Raw genomic sequence first — 19443 nt, 5'->3', positions numbered from 1 at the left:
ACAATGTAGTGACTTTTCTTCCCTAGAACATGGTTTTGGAAAAAACGATGGAAGAACAATATCTTGGTTTAGATGAAAACCTGAAACCACCTTAGGCAGAAAACATGGATGAGGACGCAACACAACCCGGTCCTCATGAATAATCAAATAGTGCTCTTTAAAGGAAAGAGCCGCCAATTCTGAAACCCTGCTTGCTGAGGATCTAGCAATCAGAAACACCAATTTCCTTGTCAGAAGGACAAAGGGAGTATGCTGTATCGGTTCAAAAGGCTGTTCTTGCAACACTGACAAAGTTCAAGTCCCAAGGGATCAAAGCAGATTTAATTGGCGGATTTAGCCGCATTACCCCTTGCATAAAAACCCGGACCAAAGAATGCAAAGCAAGCGGTCTTTGAAATAAAAAACTGCATAAATCAGTGAGAACTGATCCCATGGTGTTACCAACATATCTGTCCCGCGTGTGAGTGGATCCCTTGTCCTGGACACAAAGTTGACCAACTTCATGCAGAACTCCGATGCCAAAAGATCTACCGTCCAGGATCTCCCATGTTTGGCAAACAGCCCGAAAAATATCGAGGTGCAGGGACCATTCCCCCAGGAATAACTGCTGGCAGTCCGCCTGCCAATTCTCTATTCCTGGAATGAAGACTGCCGATAGGCAAGGAACATTCCTTTCCACCCAAAGCAGAATATAATAATTCACTTCTCTCTGAGCAGCGCGACTCTTGATGCCCCCTTGGTGACTGATATAAGCTACAGCTGTGGTATTGTGGGATTGGATTCAGACAGGAAAACCCCATAACCTGAATGTTCAAGCCTTCAGTGCCGAGACGGGCTGCCCGAATCTCTAGGATGTTGATGGGAACGGCTCTTTCGGTCCTGGACCACTGTCCCTGGACAGTTGTTCCCTCTAGTACAGCTCCGCAACCTGAAAGGCTGGCATCTGAGGTTACCACTTTCCAGATAACTGGTATGAAAGTTTTTCCCTCCAGCAGATTCTGTGTTATCGACCACCAACTGAGGCTCTGTGACACCTTCGGGGACAACCGTATTGGCAAATCCAGATCTTGGACCTTTTTGTTGCAAGCAGACAGGATACTGCTTTGTCTTGTATGAAACTGGGCATGGGGAACCGCTTTCAAATGAAGCCATATTCCCAAACAAGCTCATGCAAAGGCGAATGGAGGGATCGCTCTTTGACCTGACCACTTGTACTAGCTCTTTTATAGTGCTGACCTTTGCCTGATGCAAAATCTGCCTTTTCTGGACTGTGTCTATGACCAGACCTAAGTACTCTGGCTTTTTTAGTGGTTTTAAAGAAAATTTCTCTAGGTTCAGAATCCAAGCTAGGTTTTCCAGGTATCTGGTCATATCTCATACACTTTGCTCCAAGCGTAAATGGACCGATCCACACCAGCAACAGATCGTCCAGGTATGCCAGGACTGTTATTCGCTGTGCCCTTAGTCTGGCAAGAGGTGGAGCCAGAAGTTTTGTACATACCCGAGGTGCTGTAGCCAGCCCAAAGGGTGGGGCCACAAAAACTAAAAATGGTGCTGTTCTACCTTCGAACCGCAGAAATCGTTGCTGTGTGGGAAATATAGGTATATGCAGGTATGCATCCCTGATGTCGGACCCCAGAATTTCCCCTCCTTGTAGGACAGAAACCACTGACCTGATCGACTCCATGCGAAAAGAGCGGAGCTTCAGGTATTGATTGCGATTTTTGAGATCTAGAATAAGTCTGACATCTCCATTTAGTTTCGGCACCGTGAAGCGGTTTGAATAGAACCCCAAAACTTGCTCTTCCGTGGGGATCTCCATGATCACCCCTTGAGACAGTAACCTGTCTAATGCCCGAAACAGAGATTGCCTTTTCCTTGGATCTTTGGGAATGTTTGATCTCAGAAAATAAGGTAATGGGAACTTTAGAAACTCCAGTTTGTACCCTATAGTTATAGTGGAGATAACCCATTTGTCCTGAATCTCCCACTGCCAGACTTCTGAAAATGGCAGTCTTCCCCCCACCCTGGGGAGCAGGGGCGCCCCATTATGATGAGGCCTTGGAATTCTGTTTTGCAGGGTTCTGTGCCCAGGACTTCTTCTGTGCTTGGAGCTGACCCTGAGGTTTCCTTCTGGACCCTGATGGCGGAGGCCGTCAGGACTGCCTAGAGGCTGATGCCCCTGGCCCTGGAGAAGAAGTTTGTTTAAATTAAGAATATTTATTTTTTCCTTTAACTGTCAAAAGCGTACTTTTCCCACCAGAAAACTTTTTGATGTATTTGTCCATATCGTCCCCAAAAAGCCGATCCCCATGAAAAGGAAATCCAGACAGGAGCCTCTTGCATGGTATCTCAGCTGACCAATTTTTCAAAAATAGAATCCTACGCATGTGTAACATAAGCACAAGGTGGGAGGCCTGGTGAATAGAATCCTTAATGGCGTCAATGGCAAAACATAACGCCCTTGGCAGTTCAGCCAATTCCTGGGCCTGTTGAGCAGGAAACTGCAGAGTCACTGCACCTGCCAAAGAAAAGGAGGATTTTTACAGGAATTCCAATCTCTTATCTGTTGGATCCTTAAGCATTTTCCACAGGACAAGTTAGACTTTTATTCACACCGGCATCAACCATGGGAACGCTCCACCTTTTGGTGAATTTTTCCTCCATGAGTTACAGAACTGAAAATCTTTTAGGAGGGAGGAAATGCTTATCTGGGTGAACCGATTCATCATATATAAGTTGTTGCAGTAATGCATGGACAGGAAACTCATGCAAAGTCTGAGGATGTTTTAGAGAACCCGAGGCAGAAATTTAACTTTCGACTGACTCCAATAAAGGCAGCTTGAAAGCGGACCAAATCATCTCTGCAAGAGAATGTATCAGCAAGTTCTCAGATTGCGAGGCTGAAAATGGTTCTTCCACAGTTGATTCCTCAGAAGAGTAATCATTAGACTGTCTTTCCTCCTGATCCCCTGAGGGTAACTCATCTTGCCCCATCCACTGCTACCCTGATAGAGAGCCTAAGGCGGGGGATCTACCTTGTTTTCTTGACCTTTGAATGGAAGATGCGATTAAAGCCGCTAATGTTTCCTCTAGACCCGGCAGGGTAGAGGAAAAGGTATCTTCAGTGACAAACAGAAGCTGAGATGCTAGAAGCATCTGTAACACTTACAGGACCCAATGGCTCACCCTGGCTAGCCAGTTTTGGTACTTCAGGGGAGGAAGTCAATGTGGAGGCATTACTACAAACCCCAGCGCCTGAGCACGATGTTTTAGGCAGATTTCAAGGTTTTTGTACCATGATTTTTGGGAGGTATAGTCCTAAGCGCAAAAGCAGAGGTACTTAAATAAATGCACTATTTTCTACTATTAAAGCTCAGCCTGGTGTTGAGTAAAATGTATTCCACCTCTATTAGGAAGGCCTGTATGCAAACCTTATGTGCCACCACCGCTCCTGTGGATCAGAGACCCGCATTCTGCAGCCTTGAGCTGAGAACAGCTTGTTTGACTGGGTTTGGCGTCCTTGCGCATGCGCAGTGTGCACCTCGTGGACGATATGTCGCGTCCACAGCGTTGAGCTCCGCCACACCCACTTCAATCCAACCCATTAAACATAAAGGGGCTCCCGCACACACGGCCATCATTCAGGTCTGCCGGAACGTTAGACCCAGGAGAGGGGGAGGCCGGTTTTATGTATAAAAAATAAAAACCAAACACAGGGGAAGCCACCGCACCCCGTGAGGAAAGGGAGGGGGTAGGGGGAAGTACAAGCCACTGTTGTACCCTTCCAGCCCGCTTGTTCCCCAGAGGGGAAAGCGCAGTAACTTCCCATCAATTTCCTGATCCAGGAATCCCCCCCTCCCTGCTGGCTGTGATCCCCATGCTGTTTAGCTGACACAGAGCTGACCTAAGAGGCAAACATAAAAAGGTCTGTGCCTTTTCTCCCTCTAGTGGAGACATTAGGCATGGCAACATTTTATTCAAGGAAGAAAAACCATAGGTGGACTTCTTACAGTTCCTAGGCTTCTTCCCTTACCTTATCCTCGAAGCAGGATTTGTGCTGTATATCAGACAGATCCAACCTTCACCTATCACGGCAGGCTGCATTTAGTAAACCTTCAAGGACTGGGTCCCTTTTTATCATGGTTCCACTCCCTTGGACCCATATAGCACCCTGCCAGGAAAAACTTATGGTAATGTGAGCATGACCAAAGCACTGGGTCCCGGGGTCCAGCCCTACAAGGAGAGGCGTTACAGGCAAAACCTCAATCTTCTTATGTGAGGCCAGGTACCATGCACCTTGGCCTCAGTGGCACTTTGGATGGATCCGGTCTGTAGAGGCGATTTCAAACCAGTAAGGACTTATCCAGCAGAGCTCCTGAGACCAAATATCTACACTCATGACCAACACCTTAGACACTGGCAAAAAAACAGAGGTACTCCTGGTAAGGGGAGGGGTTATATAGGGGATGAACTTCCTGTATTGGGTGTGCCAGTGTCGATCACCTGAAGGTGGCCTATATACCCATGTAGTAATTACTATGGCTCTGTGTCCCGTGATGTACGATAAAGAAAGTATGGGGGTTGTTTATGATTCACAGTGCTTTACCAAAAATATGCACATTTTAGACTGATTCTTGAAAGTGAGCCTGTTGATAAAGATCACCACAAGACCTACAGCCACCATCCTTCTCCTTTTGCTAATTATTATTATTATTATACAGGATTTATATAGCGCCGACAGTTTACGCAGCGCTTTACAACATTGGGGTAGACAGTACAATGCAATACAATTCAAGACAAGGGGAATCAGAGGGCCCTGATCGTTAGAGCTTACAATCTAGGAGGGAGGGTCAAGTTATACAAAAGGGTAATAGCTGTGGGGGATGAGCTAATGGAGAGAATAGTGAAGTTCTTAGATGGAGGCAGGATAGGCTTCTCTGAAGAGGAAGGTTTTCAGGGATCGCCTGAAAGTGGATAAATTTGGAGACAGTCTGACAGATTGGGGTAGTGAGTTCCAGAGGATGGGCGAGGCTCGGGAGAAGTCCTGTAGGCGGATATGGGAGGAGGTGATGAGGGAGCTAGAGAGCAGGAGGTCCTGGGAGGAACGAAGTGGGCGAATAGGTTGGTATTTGGAGACTAGGTTAGAGATGTAGCTGGGGGCAGAGTTGTGGATGGCTTTGTAAGTAAGTGTTAGTACTTTGAATTTAATTCGTTGGGCAAGTGGCAGCCAATGGAGGGATTGGCAGAGAGGGGTAGCAGACACTGTGCGGTTTGTAAGGTGTATGAGTCTGGCAGCAGCATTCATGATGGACTGAAGGGGGGATAGTCTATTTAAAGGTGAACCAATGAGGAGGGAGTTGCAGTAATCAAGGCGAGAGATAACCAGGGAGTGAATCAGGAGCTTTGTGGTTTCATTGGTTAGAAAGGGGCGTAGTTTAGAGATGTTTCGGAGGTTGAGGCGGCAAGCTTTGGAAAGTGATTGGATGTGGGGCTGAAAGGAGAGTTCAGAGTCCAGGATAACACCTAGCACCCTGACATGTGGGGATGGGTGGATGGTTGTGCCATGGCTCTTGACAGAGAAGTCAGGGGAAGAGGCGCGTTGGGGAGGAAATATTATAAGTTCGGTTTTGGACAAGTTGAGTTTAAGGAAGTGTTGTGACATCCATACAGATATGTCTGTTAGTAAGTTGGTGATGCGTGAGGAGACTGATTGAGTAAGTTGAGGGGCGGAGAGATAGATTTGAGTGTCGTCAGCGTAGAAATGATATTGAAAGCCGTGAGAGGCTATCAGCTGACCGAGGGAAGAGGTGTAGACTGAAAATAAAAGAGGTCCGAGAACAGAACCTTGGGGGACTCCAACAGAGAGGGGAAGAGGAGTGGAGGAAGTAGAATTGTAAGTGACACTGAAGGTGCGTTGGGATAGATAGGATGAGAGCCACTGAAGAGCACAGTCACGGAGACCAAGGGAGTAAAGTTTTTTGAGGAGGAGAGGGTGGTCAACCGTGTCAAAGGCAGCTGAAAGGTCCAGAAGTAGGAGTACAGAGTAGTGTCCGTTGGTTTTAGCAGTTAGTAGGTCATTTGTGAGTTTTAAAAGAGCAGTTTCTGTTGAGTGTTGAGGGCGAAATCCAGATTGAAGGGGATCAAGAAGGTTGTTTTTGATGAGGTAGTCACTCAGTTGGTTGTAAACCAGGCGCTCGAGGAGTTTAGAGGAAAAAGGGAGCAAGGAGATAGGGCGTAGGTTGTTGGGATTGGTAGGGTCCAAGGATGGCTTTTTAAGTATGGGGGTGACCAGTGCATGTTTTAGAGCATTGGGGAAAATGCCAGAGGTGAGGGAGAGATTGAAGATGTGGGTTAGAGAGTGTAGTATAGAGTCAGATGGTGACTGTAGTGTTTGAGAGGGAATAGGATCCAGGGGGCAGGTGGTTAGGTGGGCGTTAGAAAGGAGTTTAGCAACTTCGTCTGTAGTGGCAGTTTTGAGTAAGGGGAGTGTTGAGAGTGCCTGTGGGGTCTTAACTGGGGGAGATACCTGTAGAGTGGAGATTTCATCACGGATTGTATCAATCTTGTTTTTGAAGTGATTAGCAATCTCCTGGGCTGTGAGTGAGTCAGTGGGTGGAGGCGGTGGAGGACGGAGTAGAGAGTTGAATGTAGAGAAAAGTTTACGGGGACTGGATGAGAAGGTGTTAATAAGAGTTGTAAAGTAGGTCTGCTTGGCAGTGTGAAGGGAAGAGTAGTATTTTTGGAGGGCAGATTTGTATTGGTTGAAGTCTTTGAGAGACTTGGTCTTGTGCCACAGACGCTCAAGAGCACGACTGCGTTTTTTGAGAATTCTAGTGTCATCTGTTTGCCAGGGTTGTAGTGGTCGAGGTCTGATTCTGCGTGTAGTGATTGGAGCGAGTTTGTCCAGGATGGAGGACAGGGTTTTATTGTAGGTGGAAGTGGCTTGGTTGGGACAGGACAGGGGAGAGATTTTGTCATAGAGGTGGCCAGCAGCAGAATAAAGTAGAGAAGAGTTGAAGTTGCGAAAGTTTCTACGGGTGATTGTTAGACGATTGGAGGGAAGGGTGTTGGAAGACAGGGAGAGAGAGAAACTAATTAAGTGATGGTCAGAAAGAGGAGAAGGATTATTTGAGAAGTTGCATGGAGTGCAAAGGTAGGAGAATATAAGGTCAAGGGTGTTGCCATCAGAATGAGTAGAAGCCTGTACCCATTGCTTCAGGTCAAATGAAGAGGTTAGACTAAGAAGTTTAGAAGTCACAGGAGTGTTTGTATTAGCAGGGATGTTGAAATCACCAAGAAGGATTGTGGGAATTTCTGATGACAGAAAGTAGGGTAGCCAGGCAGAGAACTCATCAAGGAAAGTTGATACTGGTCCAGGGGGCCGGTAGATGACAGCAATTCTTAGGGAAGTAGGAGAGAATAGACGAATACAGTGAGCTTCAAATGATGAGAGGGAAAGAGAGGGAGGGGAGTGAATAATCTGGAAGGTGTATTGGGGGGATAGGAGGAGTCCCACTCCACCTCCCTTGCGTCCATTAGGCCTAGGGGAGTGAGTCCAGTGAAGGCCACCCTGGGAGAGGGAAGCAGGAGAAGGGGTGTCAGATTCGTGGAGCCAGGTTTCTGTGAGAGCAAGTAGATTAAAGGAATTAGTAGGATTAGTAATTAGAGTCCATGACCTGAAACTAGTTTGCAGGTCAAGTGGCTTCGGCTTCACTGCTCGCATTCTTGTCCTAGGTCAGCAAACGTTTAAGAAAGGATGAAGCTAACAGCCCCAAAGCTCACACCTTCAAAGAGTTCTGGGGTAATGGGGGGTTTAGGAGGGGCAGCTGCACTGGGCCTAATGGTTTACCATGAGGGGGTGGGTCACCAGGAGTGCTGTACTGCCAGAAAGGAGGAGCTGGAGAATGAGTGACGAGGAGAGAGCTAGGAGGAAGTATTGGCTGTGTTCTCTGAAAAACCCCCACCTCCTCTTTCCTGCCAGCGTAGCACTCCTGTTTTAATGTAAACACAGCTGCAAGCGCATTAATAACTGAGCGTTGTTAGATCGGGACATTGTAGAGTTTTCTTACTTGCCCCCAACAGACATCTTTCTTCTGTTATGAATTGCATTCCTAGAGAAGCATATTTGCACTGTGTGCACATAAATGCATTCTAATGGCTAGAATAAACCTATATTGTAGCCAACAGAATGAGTCTGCAAATGCAATGCGCGCATAAACACATTTTTTAAGGCGGATTTTTCCTCCTAGCAGGAAGATCCAGCGTCCATAGAAGCATTTTAATGTACACAAAAGAGATAAGGAAGGCACGTGGCCTGATGCATGCATACTTTTAAAACATTTATTCAAAATAAATTGGTATATACAGAAAACACTACGTATTCATAGGTGGCTGGATAACAAGATTGATAGCACTAAAACAAACGGTAATACATGTAAATGATGATCATACAAAGGATAAAATCTTAAGAGCCCTAGAAAACCGGGTCTGCTTTGTATGTTACAATGGTGAGGGCTGGATGGATGATGTATCACGGGGTGAGTATTAACCATACAGGAGGATTATCTTTCACTGTAGTGAAATTCTTTCTACATGACAGCGTGTATAGGGATCAGGTCATCCGTTGGTCTTGCAAACCCCAAGGTTAGTACAGTCCAGCTCTAGCTTTTTGGCAGTTTCCAGCACATATTCAGCCCTCAGACAGGTTTCTCTCCAAAACTCCTATTCCACCACCTGTGGGAAAGAGACCTGCCTGAGGGCTGCTCAAACAGCCGGAGCTGGACTGTGCTAACCTTGGGGTTTTTGCAAGACCACACTCCCATGGTACTGAGAGCGGTGACGTAGAAAGAATATCACTACAGTGAAAGATAATCCTCCCGTATGGTTAATACTCACCCTGTGATACATCATCCATCCAGCCCTCACCATTGTAACATACAGACCAGACCCGGTTTTCTAAAGGCACTGAAGAGGAAAAAAATCCTCGAAACGCATTAGCCAAATATTCACCCTTTATCCGTTGTATGGGCATCATCTACATGTATTACCATTTGTTTTTGTGCTATCATTCTTGTAACCCAGCCACCGTTTTAAAAGGATTCATGCATGCCTTCCTCATCTCTCTTGTGTATAGTACTTTGGACGTCCCCCAGTCGGCCAAGGCAGCGGGGCATGAATGATTAACTACACACTAACACCACCATGAAAATACTACCAACCCTAACTAAGGTCCCCGCACTAGCATAGGAGAATATCTTTTCTGTTTATTCATTCAAGCATTTTAATGCGCCTTACTGTTAATTTGTTAAATGAATCATAGAACTTTCCACTCAATAACAATATTAAAAAAGCAGTAATCGTACTTTGTAATTCTTGTTTATTTGTCTAGGCCCTTCAACAACTTTAAAAAAAATATTTTTTTCACATAGTCAGCGAACACAACTGGGAGAAAAACAAAGACAGGAGTTTGTGTAATGGAGGCCTAAATTTGCCCTAAAAATACAACTTAAAAAAAGTATATATTTATATAAACGCAATAGGGCATAACAATATTTGTTCACCGACATGGTCTTCTCCTTGGAATTTTCTTTAAGAGCATGAGGTGCTCCAGAAGGTGTGAAGTAAAACAAAACAAAAGCAGTTTAGAGGAAAACAGTGAGAAATTGCATCTATAATCCAGCAGTTAATGACACAAGAGAAAAAAAATCTCTTAAAAAACTGTACACAGCCAGCTGCATTTGCATTTATGTGGGTCTCTCTTATTAGTTTCCTGAGGGGTACCACATAATTAGATACATTTCCAAATAGACCTACAATACAGAATAGCATTGTGAGCCCTTTGGTAGCAGATGGGGTAATTTTGAACACTTAACACCGCATTATGAAGCCCACCTTTCAACCATCTGAGAATGATGGTGCTTGCCATCTCTGAAGAACCGTCACTTGCCCAAGTGACTAAAACTTGGAAAAGAACAATGAATGGGGAGGGCAAACTCTACATCACAGGGTATAAGTGTCCCAAACACATTCATGAAGCAGCAATTGACCATTTGAGTATCCGTCTCTCATACTTCCCTTCTTCAAAAACCCAACCGATTTTCAAGGCTCTCTGGGTTTATATCCACTGCAGCTGCCATAGCTAGCCACACCTTGTCAGTCACCGCATTTAAAAAGAGGCCAGAAAAGGCAGGTAAAGAACAGTATAATAAACTCAATAAGGGACTCCTCTTCCTTGCCCTCCCCTTGGAGTCGCACGTGTAGGTGCTCTGTATGTCTTATTGAATGCTTGGGGTGGGGCAACCCAAGTCTGGTTTGTTGTTGCTGCAGTCCCTGACCCCAAATCACTATAGCTGAGGTTTTTGGCCTCTTGGTAAAGATGAGAGCTGTTACTGGTCACCTCTAATTGTCCATGTGTGGCCACTGTACCAGAGTGCATTCCCAAAGTGACCCTTGTAAACCTGAGGTCTTGATCTCCTGGAAATTGCAGAGACCCTGTTCCCTGGTAACCACTTGATTCTCCCAGCTGTACTGGAAATGTTCGGCTTTTCTCGATCGATTGAGGGGACTGTTCCCCAAGCATTTGCCCTGAGTCTCTCTCTTCTGGCCCCTCTGAGCTGTAAGTCCTGGGGGGCAGATTTCGAGTAAAGTCCGAGCTCAATCCTGGGTTCTCTCTACAAACCTTCATTGCGGCAGGCTCTACCTCTGACTGAGAGAAAAGTTGCATTAGGGAAGTTGTCCCCACTGGCTCTGGATCAGTAGCACGGTCCTTGGAAAGAGACGGTGGAGGAGGTGGCGGTCCAGGAGGCTCTGGTGGTCTTTTTTCTGGTGGAAGGATACAAGGTTGACAAGCAGGAGAAAGGTTACTTCCTTTGACTGCATCTTTACAAGAATGTAAATGAAAAAGAGAAAAGGGAAGAAAAAAACCAAGATATTTACAGCTGAACTTCACAATGTTAAAATTACATAAGAGTTAAGGTGGTTGTAATTACAATTTTTTCCCTAAAATATCAGATGTTTATACTTACCTGCTCTTTGCAATGGTATTGCACAGAGGGGCCCTTACCTCCTCTTCTGGAGTTCCCCCAATAGCGATATCCACTCTTCCTCTCCTGCGTGTTCTATGTGGCACATGTGCAGGCACACTCCAAAGCCAGGCTGTTGGCCTCCACAGACACACAGGCTCCGGCTGCTGCCTGAGTTTTCTGTGTGACTAGAGAGAGGGGAGAGAAGAACTGGAGCAGTGCTGGATCAGGGTGAGGTCTTAAAAAAACAGTAACATTTTTTACCTCAATGCAGGGAATGCATTAAGGTAAAAAAAAGTTTTAACTTTAGAAGTACTTTAAAACAAGATTGTAGGAAATACAGATAATTGGTAATGGGGAAAGGAGTTGGTTTGTATTTTACACTAGGATTTAATTAAAGGAGTATAGCCTAAGCCCCTTTGGCTGTACTTCACCTATGGATAACAGGAGTGCAATTCGTTTTGCACTCCTGAGACCCGTTTTCAGAGAGCAGGGTGAAGTCCGCTCTTGGCAGATGTCACAGAACGTCGGCCCAGGTACCGTGTCATTGTGACAATGGAGTCTGGACCGACATCTGGCTCAGCCTCTCAGCGAGCTGCTGAGAGACTGAGCCAGCCAACCCCGCCCACTCCACGGCCCGGTGCTCCATTGAGCGAGGAGGGAGCAGAGAGGAAAGCTGTGACTGACAGTGTGCAGTCTTTGTATGATTAACTGCCAGAATCAATTGACCAGCGACGTTCGATCACTCGCTTCTCAGTGCAGAGGTGCCGGGGGACAGATGCAGCATCAGACCTATTATAAGCTGCAAAACTGTAGTCTTCCAAATAATTTGTGTTCAGAGTTAATATTTAAGGGGATATTATTAAAAACACATGGACACTGATTTCAGTAATTTGGTTGCAATATAAGAGATAAATAAATAAATATGCTTTCCAATGGTAAGAGTAGTTTCAATCACCAACATACAATCACTTAAGAATTTCGCCTCAGAACCCAAAAAAGCCTTTACATCGTTTTTTTTTTTTTTTTTTTTTTGCGGAATTCAGGGCTTATGTGGCACCACAGGGGGTGAGGAGACAGATAAGTGGAAATTCCACTTTTAGGTGTAACTCCCCTTTAACCGCAAAACTTTTAAAACGGTCCTGCCCCGTCCTGACACCTATGCTAACCAACTTGTGTAAAGGCCCGTACACACGGTCGGACTTTTTGACAACAAACATGCAAATTAGCTGTTTTGGAGCAACATCCGACTGTGTGTACGCTCCATCGGACAAACTTTTTCTGTTTTCATCGGACTTTTGTTGGCTGTGCGAACGGACAAACTTTATGGCAACAAAAGTCTGATGGAGCAAAGTCCGACTGTGTGTACGCAAAAGCATCGGACTTTTGTACAAGGTACAAACACGCATGCTCAGAACTAATGCAAAAGATCAGACTACAATACAGAAGTTCACCAAAGGTGGCGCTGGAGTCATTGAACGTCCTCTTTTGAAGCGGCGTCAGTACGTTGTGACGTCATTACGTTCGTGTTTGTTGTCAAAAAGTCCGACCGTGTGTATGCAATACAAACTTGTGGACCACGCCCTTTGTACAAAAGTCCACGGAAAAGTTTGTACAAAGTCCGACCGTGTGTATGAGGCTTAAGATAGATCTGTATAGTGACCTATTTTCAGCCCACGCTGGTCAAGTGATCCCACTTCCTTGTGTCAGTCAGCATGGCTGCAGGGGAGAGGAGGGAACACCAACAACAGATAGACCAATGAAGCCAATTGGGAGATGACACTGCAGATGTCACACTTTGAATGACAATTGCGCTGTTATGCTACACTGCACCTACATGAAAAGTTTATATTATTATTCAGACAAATAGAGCTTTCTTTTAGTGGCGTTTAATCACCACTGAATTTTTTTATTTTTTGCAAAAAAAAATGAAAATAAGACCAGAAATATTGAAAAAATATGTTTTTTATAGTTAGTTAGTTATAGTTAACCTAAATAACTGGCTATCCAGCGTCACCAGTGACACTTATACGGTGATTGCTGGTGAAAGGGTTAACTCTAGGGGCAATCAGGGGGTTAAAACCTTTATTGGGTAGTATATGGGGGTACCTAATGCTACAAAAACCTGGCGGTTAACTGTAGAAATTGAGTTATTACTGTATTAACTATATTTCAATAATTCATATTGATGAGGAAAGTTCCAAGAAAATCCGTTCAGTTCTCGTGTAAAAATACCAAAATTGATTTAATAATAAAAATAGCAAAATATTACAAAAACAGTGTCAAAATGTAGAATATAAAATAGCATCGATAATTTTCTTATTCTTAAAATGAAGATTGTATAAATGTATCTTTGTGTGTGTGTGAGAAGGTTTGTCAGCTTCTCTTCCAAAGTCTGTGTCTCTCTGAGCTCTCTTGTACCACAGGACAAGCCCGCGAATTCTGAATGAGCAAATTCCCTCCCACCTCATCCAACAGAAAACCGTCTCTAATAAAAACATTCTATTGGGATGGCAAAACTGCCATGTATTAAACCATTTACCTTATACAAGTTTAAACCAAATACTACATATATCAGTAAATAGATTATATACGTTTAAAAAGCAATGTACGTAATGATAATCCTAATCAGGAAATACTGTAATATAAAGAAATAACTTGTATCATACTGAAACTTTGTGTCTTTTATACAAGGATGTAACCTTATCTCTTACAATGGGGGAGGTGAATAGTCAACTGACTCTAAATTACAGCCATATGTGAAATGTACATAGAACTGCTTCCCATGAAATGCATATGAAGCTTCAAAGAGACTTTTACATACATGTATGTAAATACATACATACACACATATATATATATATATATATACATACATACATACATACACACATCTATTTCACTTTATCCATATCTAGAATATATAATGATATACATAAGCAAGTCAATCATTCTCAAAAGACCCAAACCATTTATAAATTTTAATATTCTAACATGAACATAAAAAATAACTAGCTGGGGGTGTGGCTTGGCCGGCGGAGAGGATGGCGGCGCATTAACAGAGCTCCGGAGAGAGAGTCAGCAAACAGCCTTATCTGTCCAAAAAAAGCAAAAAAGCAAAAAAAAAACAGCTAACGCCTCACGCTAGTGCCCGGAGGAATCCGAGCGGCGGAGCGGCCCGGAATATCAACAAGATCTTTAAATCTCAGACTATACAGCGGGCAAACAGCCAAGACAAGATGGCGCGGGCGCATGGTGAGGAGGAAGATTTCAGCGAGGACTCCCAGTCTGCCTCGGAGGACACAGGTAGAGGTCTCTCTCACTCCTCTAAACCCCTCACTTATGACCACATGTCCGGATTCTCTGCAGACATAAAATCCACATTTTCAGCAGCCATAACAGATCTGAAGACTAACCTGCTAGTACTGACTGAAAAAATCACAGCAGTGGAGACAGCAGGGAGAAGGAGGGACAGAGACATCCGCACATTGGAGTCGGTGGCAGAGGCACACTCCTCACATTTCATAGAAATGAACCGCCATTTGGAGGATTTGGACAATAGGGGGAGGAGGAATAACATCAGGGTAAGGGGGATCCCCCAATCTGTGGAACCTGACCAGATCATTCCTGCCCTACAAAGACTCTTTAACAGTCTCCTAGACAGACAGGAAGATGCGGCCATAGATTTTGTGCACGCTCACAGAGCACTTAGAGCAAGAGGCCCAGATTCTGCACCCCCCAGAGATATTATTTGCTGCCTCCAGAACTTCCCTCTAAAAGAGGACATAATGAGAAGAGCAAGGGGGAATGACCGCATTGTCTTCAACGGGGCAGCCATTATGCTCTTCCAGGACCTGTCTCAAATCACATTGCGCAACCGGAGAGCACTACGCCCGTTACTGGATATACTCAGAGAGCGTGAGATCAGGTATACATGGCGCTTCCCCTTCGCTCTTGTGGTAACACATGGGGGTAAACAGTTGTCCTTGCGTACTCCAAGTGACCTACCAGAGTTTTGTACCTCCCTACGTCTGGAGCCTCCAGCCTTACCGGAGTGGTATCAGCAATTTGCCCTGCCTGTGAGCTCCCAGGAACCCCATGGCTCGGCCTGCTTGACTCCTGAGAAACAGCTGCCGAAACGTATGAGAAGCAACAAGGGGAGCCACTCCATTATGGATACTCCTAATCCCAGACCCACTCCCTCCAGAATCAGGAGAGGAGACCGGGATTAATTTGCTTGTGTTCCACCGTACCGTGTGATGTTCTCGGGCCATATTGGGTGCTGATTGTGTGACTGCTGGCTTACGCAGAGGGAAGTCTTGGCCTATCTGAAGGGAGCGGTCTACTGACCCGCACTGAATGGGAGACACTACGCTACTCTAGACCTGCTTTTCCTACTACATGGCTCAGTATACAGATCGCATTATTGCAAACAGTTGTGGGATGTTGCTTACCCTTGGGCCCCTCTCCATATTTGCGATCTGTTTCACCTTTTTACATATGGACTACGCTAAGGGGAAGGTTGCGATACTGTCACCATGGGTGGATGGGAGTATAGACTATGGAGCTTTTTGTTCACTGCTGGGACCGCTGCAGACTGTCCCATGATTCCAAATCCCACCAAAAAGCAGGATTAGTTTGGCTACATTCCTTTTGCCGTACCATTAATGTGAGGTCATGCCTTACCTGCATGTGGATTGAGAACGGCTTACGCCGGGGATTGTTGAACAGCATGCTAATGGTACCTTGTTTCAGTTGGGCTCCGGAATACTTTGGGACTATTGAGACTTGGCCAACACTCTTCCCACTTCACCTAGTTACCGGCTGCAGCACGTCACTACGGATACAGATGGCAGATGGCCCGGGGACAATTACACAGGGGGGTTTGAGCCATTGTCCTTTAGATTTGAACCACAGAAAAGAAGAAGACAGACTTTTACATTCCATTGGTTTTTAATTGCTGACTCTCTATCCCATTTCTCTATGTTATTTGTTGAATTATTTTCCTTTTTTTTTTTTTTACACTGTGATCGTTTTCTCAAATTTTTTTTTTTTTATTAGGGATTACACGGTGTTACTGTTCAAGGCGCGCCTGGGTCAGATCCACAAACAAAGCGAGCTGCTTTTCGGATTCACCCCACGACCCTACCAAGCTTTTCCAGACCGGGTAGTTCACCTGATCTTGGAAAAGGCTACTTTGCAACCCGGTAGGCTGTGTTTGGTTTACTGAGGTTTTATCTCTAATTACTTACCTCTTGGAGGCAGCTTCTTCTCTCTGTTGCTTCCTGATCTCATTTCCTCTTTTCTAGAGTCTCCTCTTCTTTCTCTCTTCTTCTTTTCCTCTATTTTTCTTTCTTCTTCTTTTCTTCTCCTCGTCCTCCTCCTTCTACCCACCTTTCTGTCATAGATACCTGATAATCTTGAATATTGGTCCGAATTAAATCGGAGGTTGGTTGTTCTGAAGAACCTATTCTAATCACTTACTGTTTATCATATTTTGTTCTTTCTCTTTTCGAAGTACTCTTACAATGGTGTACAAGGAACTGGGCCCTGTACCCTTCGTGCTATCGCATAATGTGCAGAGGCTGAATATTCCGGAAAAGAGATCCACAGTCTTCAGGGAGCTACAGAAAGGTAGGCCGCAGTGTGTTTTCCTTCAGGAGACGCATTTTGTTACTCGCCAGACGCATAGGCTGACCAACAGATACTTTACGAAAACATTTCATGCGACGAATGACGTGTCCAAGACGAAGGGAGTTTCCATACTCCTGGGCAAGGACACGCCATTCGAGGTCTCTGAGACCCTTTCGGACCCAGGTGGCAGCTACCTGTTCTTGAAGGGTTCCTACAGGGGTAGACCTCTAACTTTGGCCAATACCTACTTCCCCAACAGAAACCACTTGCAATTTTGTAAACGTCTTATTAGAGAGTTGCAAGGTTTTGCAGTGGGGTGTACTATATTGGGCGGGGACTTTAACATCCCTCTAGAGCCGCTGACAGATACGTCCACGGGGAAATCTTGCGTCACATTCCAGATATTGAAGCGGATCAAAAAGCTTCTGCAATCTATGCAACTGATAGACTCATGGCGTTTGCTGAACCCTGAGGGCAGAGATTTTACACATTTCTCTAAACCACATAACAAATATTCCCGTATCGATTATCTGTTTGTGACGCAAAGGGATTTACGGGCGATTAGTGAGGCCAAGATAGGCACACAGGTGATCTCAGATCATGCACTGATAGCAGTGACAGTGGACTTTGGCCTGCTCAAAAGACACTCTGCCACTTGGAGACTAAATTCCTCCCTATTGACGGACCCGACCACCCTGCCTCTAATTGAAGAAGCACTAAAAACATACCTCTTACTCAATGACTTACCAGACACAGATCCTTTGGTGCTTTGGGAAGCACAGAAATGCACCATCAGAGGAGTGCTCATTAGTCTAGGAGCGAAACGTAAACGGGATCAGGACAGGGTGGTGAGAGAACTCATGGACAAAATTAACAGACTTGAGACCCTACACAAGCGCACACTGTGCGCACAGACGGCCACTGACTTACTGGAAACCAGAAAACAACTACATGATCTACTACACAACAAAACCAAACGCCTATTATTTTTTAAGAAAAAGATATATTATGAGGGGGGCAACAAAACTGGTCGACTGCTGGCGAGGACCCTTCGGGAACACTACTCCAGTCAGGTTATCAGTGGAATCCGGGCTTCGGACGGCTCCCTCGAGGTTGACAATGACTCTACAGCGGCCCACTTCCATAAGTACTATACGGAATTATACAACCTACCTCTTCAACACAAACCTCCTGACTTGACTGGAAATAGACGTCAAATTATTGTAGACTTCCTAGAAAAAAAGCGGACTTCCAACTCTTGAGGAGAATGACTGGGGTACCCTTGATGAACCGATCTCTGACGAGGAAGTGAAGCGGGCCATTAACGAACTGAAATCGGGGAAGAGCCCTGGGCCAGATGGCTATACGGCCAGCTATTACAAGACCTTTCGTGACATTATAGCGGTCCCACTCAAGAAAGCCTTGAACTCTCTGTCGACGCCTAGACAAGTTACCCCAGATTTCCTCTCGGCACATATAACAGTGCTACCTAAACCCAACAAAGATCCTTCTATCTGTTCAAACTATAGACCTATATCATTGCTGAACTTGGATTTAAAAATTTTAACAAAGATTTTGGCCAATAGATTGGGTCCATTGCTACCGGGACTGATAGGGCCGGAACAAGTGGGTTTCATGCAAGAAAGAGAGGCCAAAGACAATATCACTAAAACACTCCTGCTGGCCCAGACTGCTAGAGAAAGGAAGATCGGAGGCCTTCTCCTGTCTATGGACGCGGAGAAGGCCTTCGATCGGGTGGCGTGGGACTATATGATGGCCACGTGTAGTTGGGTGGGGATGAGAACAAGATTGTTGTCTTGGATCTCTGCCGTCTACCAGAGTCCATCAGCCAGAGTTAAGATTAATGGCTCCCTTTCCGACCCGGTGAAGATCACAAATGGGACCAGGCAGGGCTGTCCTCTGTCCCCACTTTTGATTATTCTATCTCTAGAGCCGTTTATAAGAGTGGTTAAAGGAAAGGAATCGATTAGGGGCTTCAGGGTACAAGACAGAGTTCAAGGTGGCAGCATACGCCGATGACCTGATGTTCTATCTAGTCGACCCACACACGACGTTGCCTAACCTGCTCCACGCTTTTAAGATATTTGGGTACATATCTAATTTAAAAATCAACTATGCTAAATCAGAAGCATTGAATATAGGTCTCACCACCGAAGAGTTTGACAGGATCAAGGGGAGTTGCCCGTTTCGCTGGGAGGAAAAAGCGTTAAAATACCTGGGTGTGTGGGTAGCCCCGAACGTAGCTACAATTTACGATCTTAACTTTCCCCCCTTGTTAAGACAGATCGAAGAAGATTTGCGCAAATGGGGGGCGGGATGGTTCTCCTGGTTTGGACGCGCAGCAATCCTGAAGATGTCAATCTTACCTAGACTAATATATTTATTTCCGGCACTACCAGTTAAGATCCCGAGGAGTTTCTTTAATAAATTAAACTCGCTGGCGTTGAATTTCTTGTGGAATAAAAAGAGGGCTAGGACTAAATTCACGCTATTGACGACACCCAAAGATAAGGGAGGGATGGGCCTGCCAAATTTCAAAAACTACCAGATAGCGGCACACCTGACCAGAATAGTTGATTGGCATTGCCACAGAGACGATAAGGACTGGGTACGTTTAGAAGAAAGGATGCTCGGACGCAGGTTGCACTTTTTGCCATGGATCCCCTTGACCAAGCTGAGGGAGGGGTTCAGCTTAAACCCCCTTACTGAGACTACACTCTCATTACTTCATACAACTATGAAACACTCAGCAGTGACGACCCAG

At 45.2% G+C, this 19443-nt stretch overlaps 1 protein-coding gene across 4 annotated transcripts in view; it reads right to left on the bottom strand.

Annotated features, from left to right (window-relative positions):
* Positions 1–9362: 9362 nt before the first annotated feature.
* Positions 9363–19443, bottom strand: part of CDK12 (cyclin dependent kinase 12) — a 369527-nt gene continuing 359446 nt past the window's right edge. For 2 of the 4 annotated variants that reach the window (XM_077459478.1, XM_077459479.1), the window contains exon 14: positions 9363–10881. In XM_077459478.1, coding sequence (XP_077315604.1) covers positions 10214–10881 — 668 coding nt within the window. In that variant the 3' untranslated portion in view covers positions 9363–10213. The remainder of the gene's footprint in view (positions 10882–19443) is intronic. The other 2 variants (XM_077459480.1, XM_077459482.1) reach the window with 2 other exon arrangements.

This window comes from Lithobates pipiens, unplaced genomic scaffold (genome assembly GCF_037356315.1).
Source record: "Lithobates pipiens isolate NorthernLeopardFrog02 unplaced genomic scaffold, aLitPip1_a1.2 Scaffold_28, whole genome shotgun sequence".
In the NCBI taxonomy this organism is placed as follows: domain Eukaryota; kingdom Metazoa; phylum Chordata; class Amphibia; order Anura; family Ranidae; genus Lithobates; species Lithobates pipiens.
Note: the sequence above shows the minus strand (reverse complement) of the source record. Positions and strands in the feature narration are given on the sequence as shown.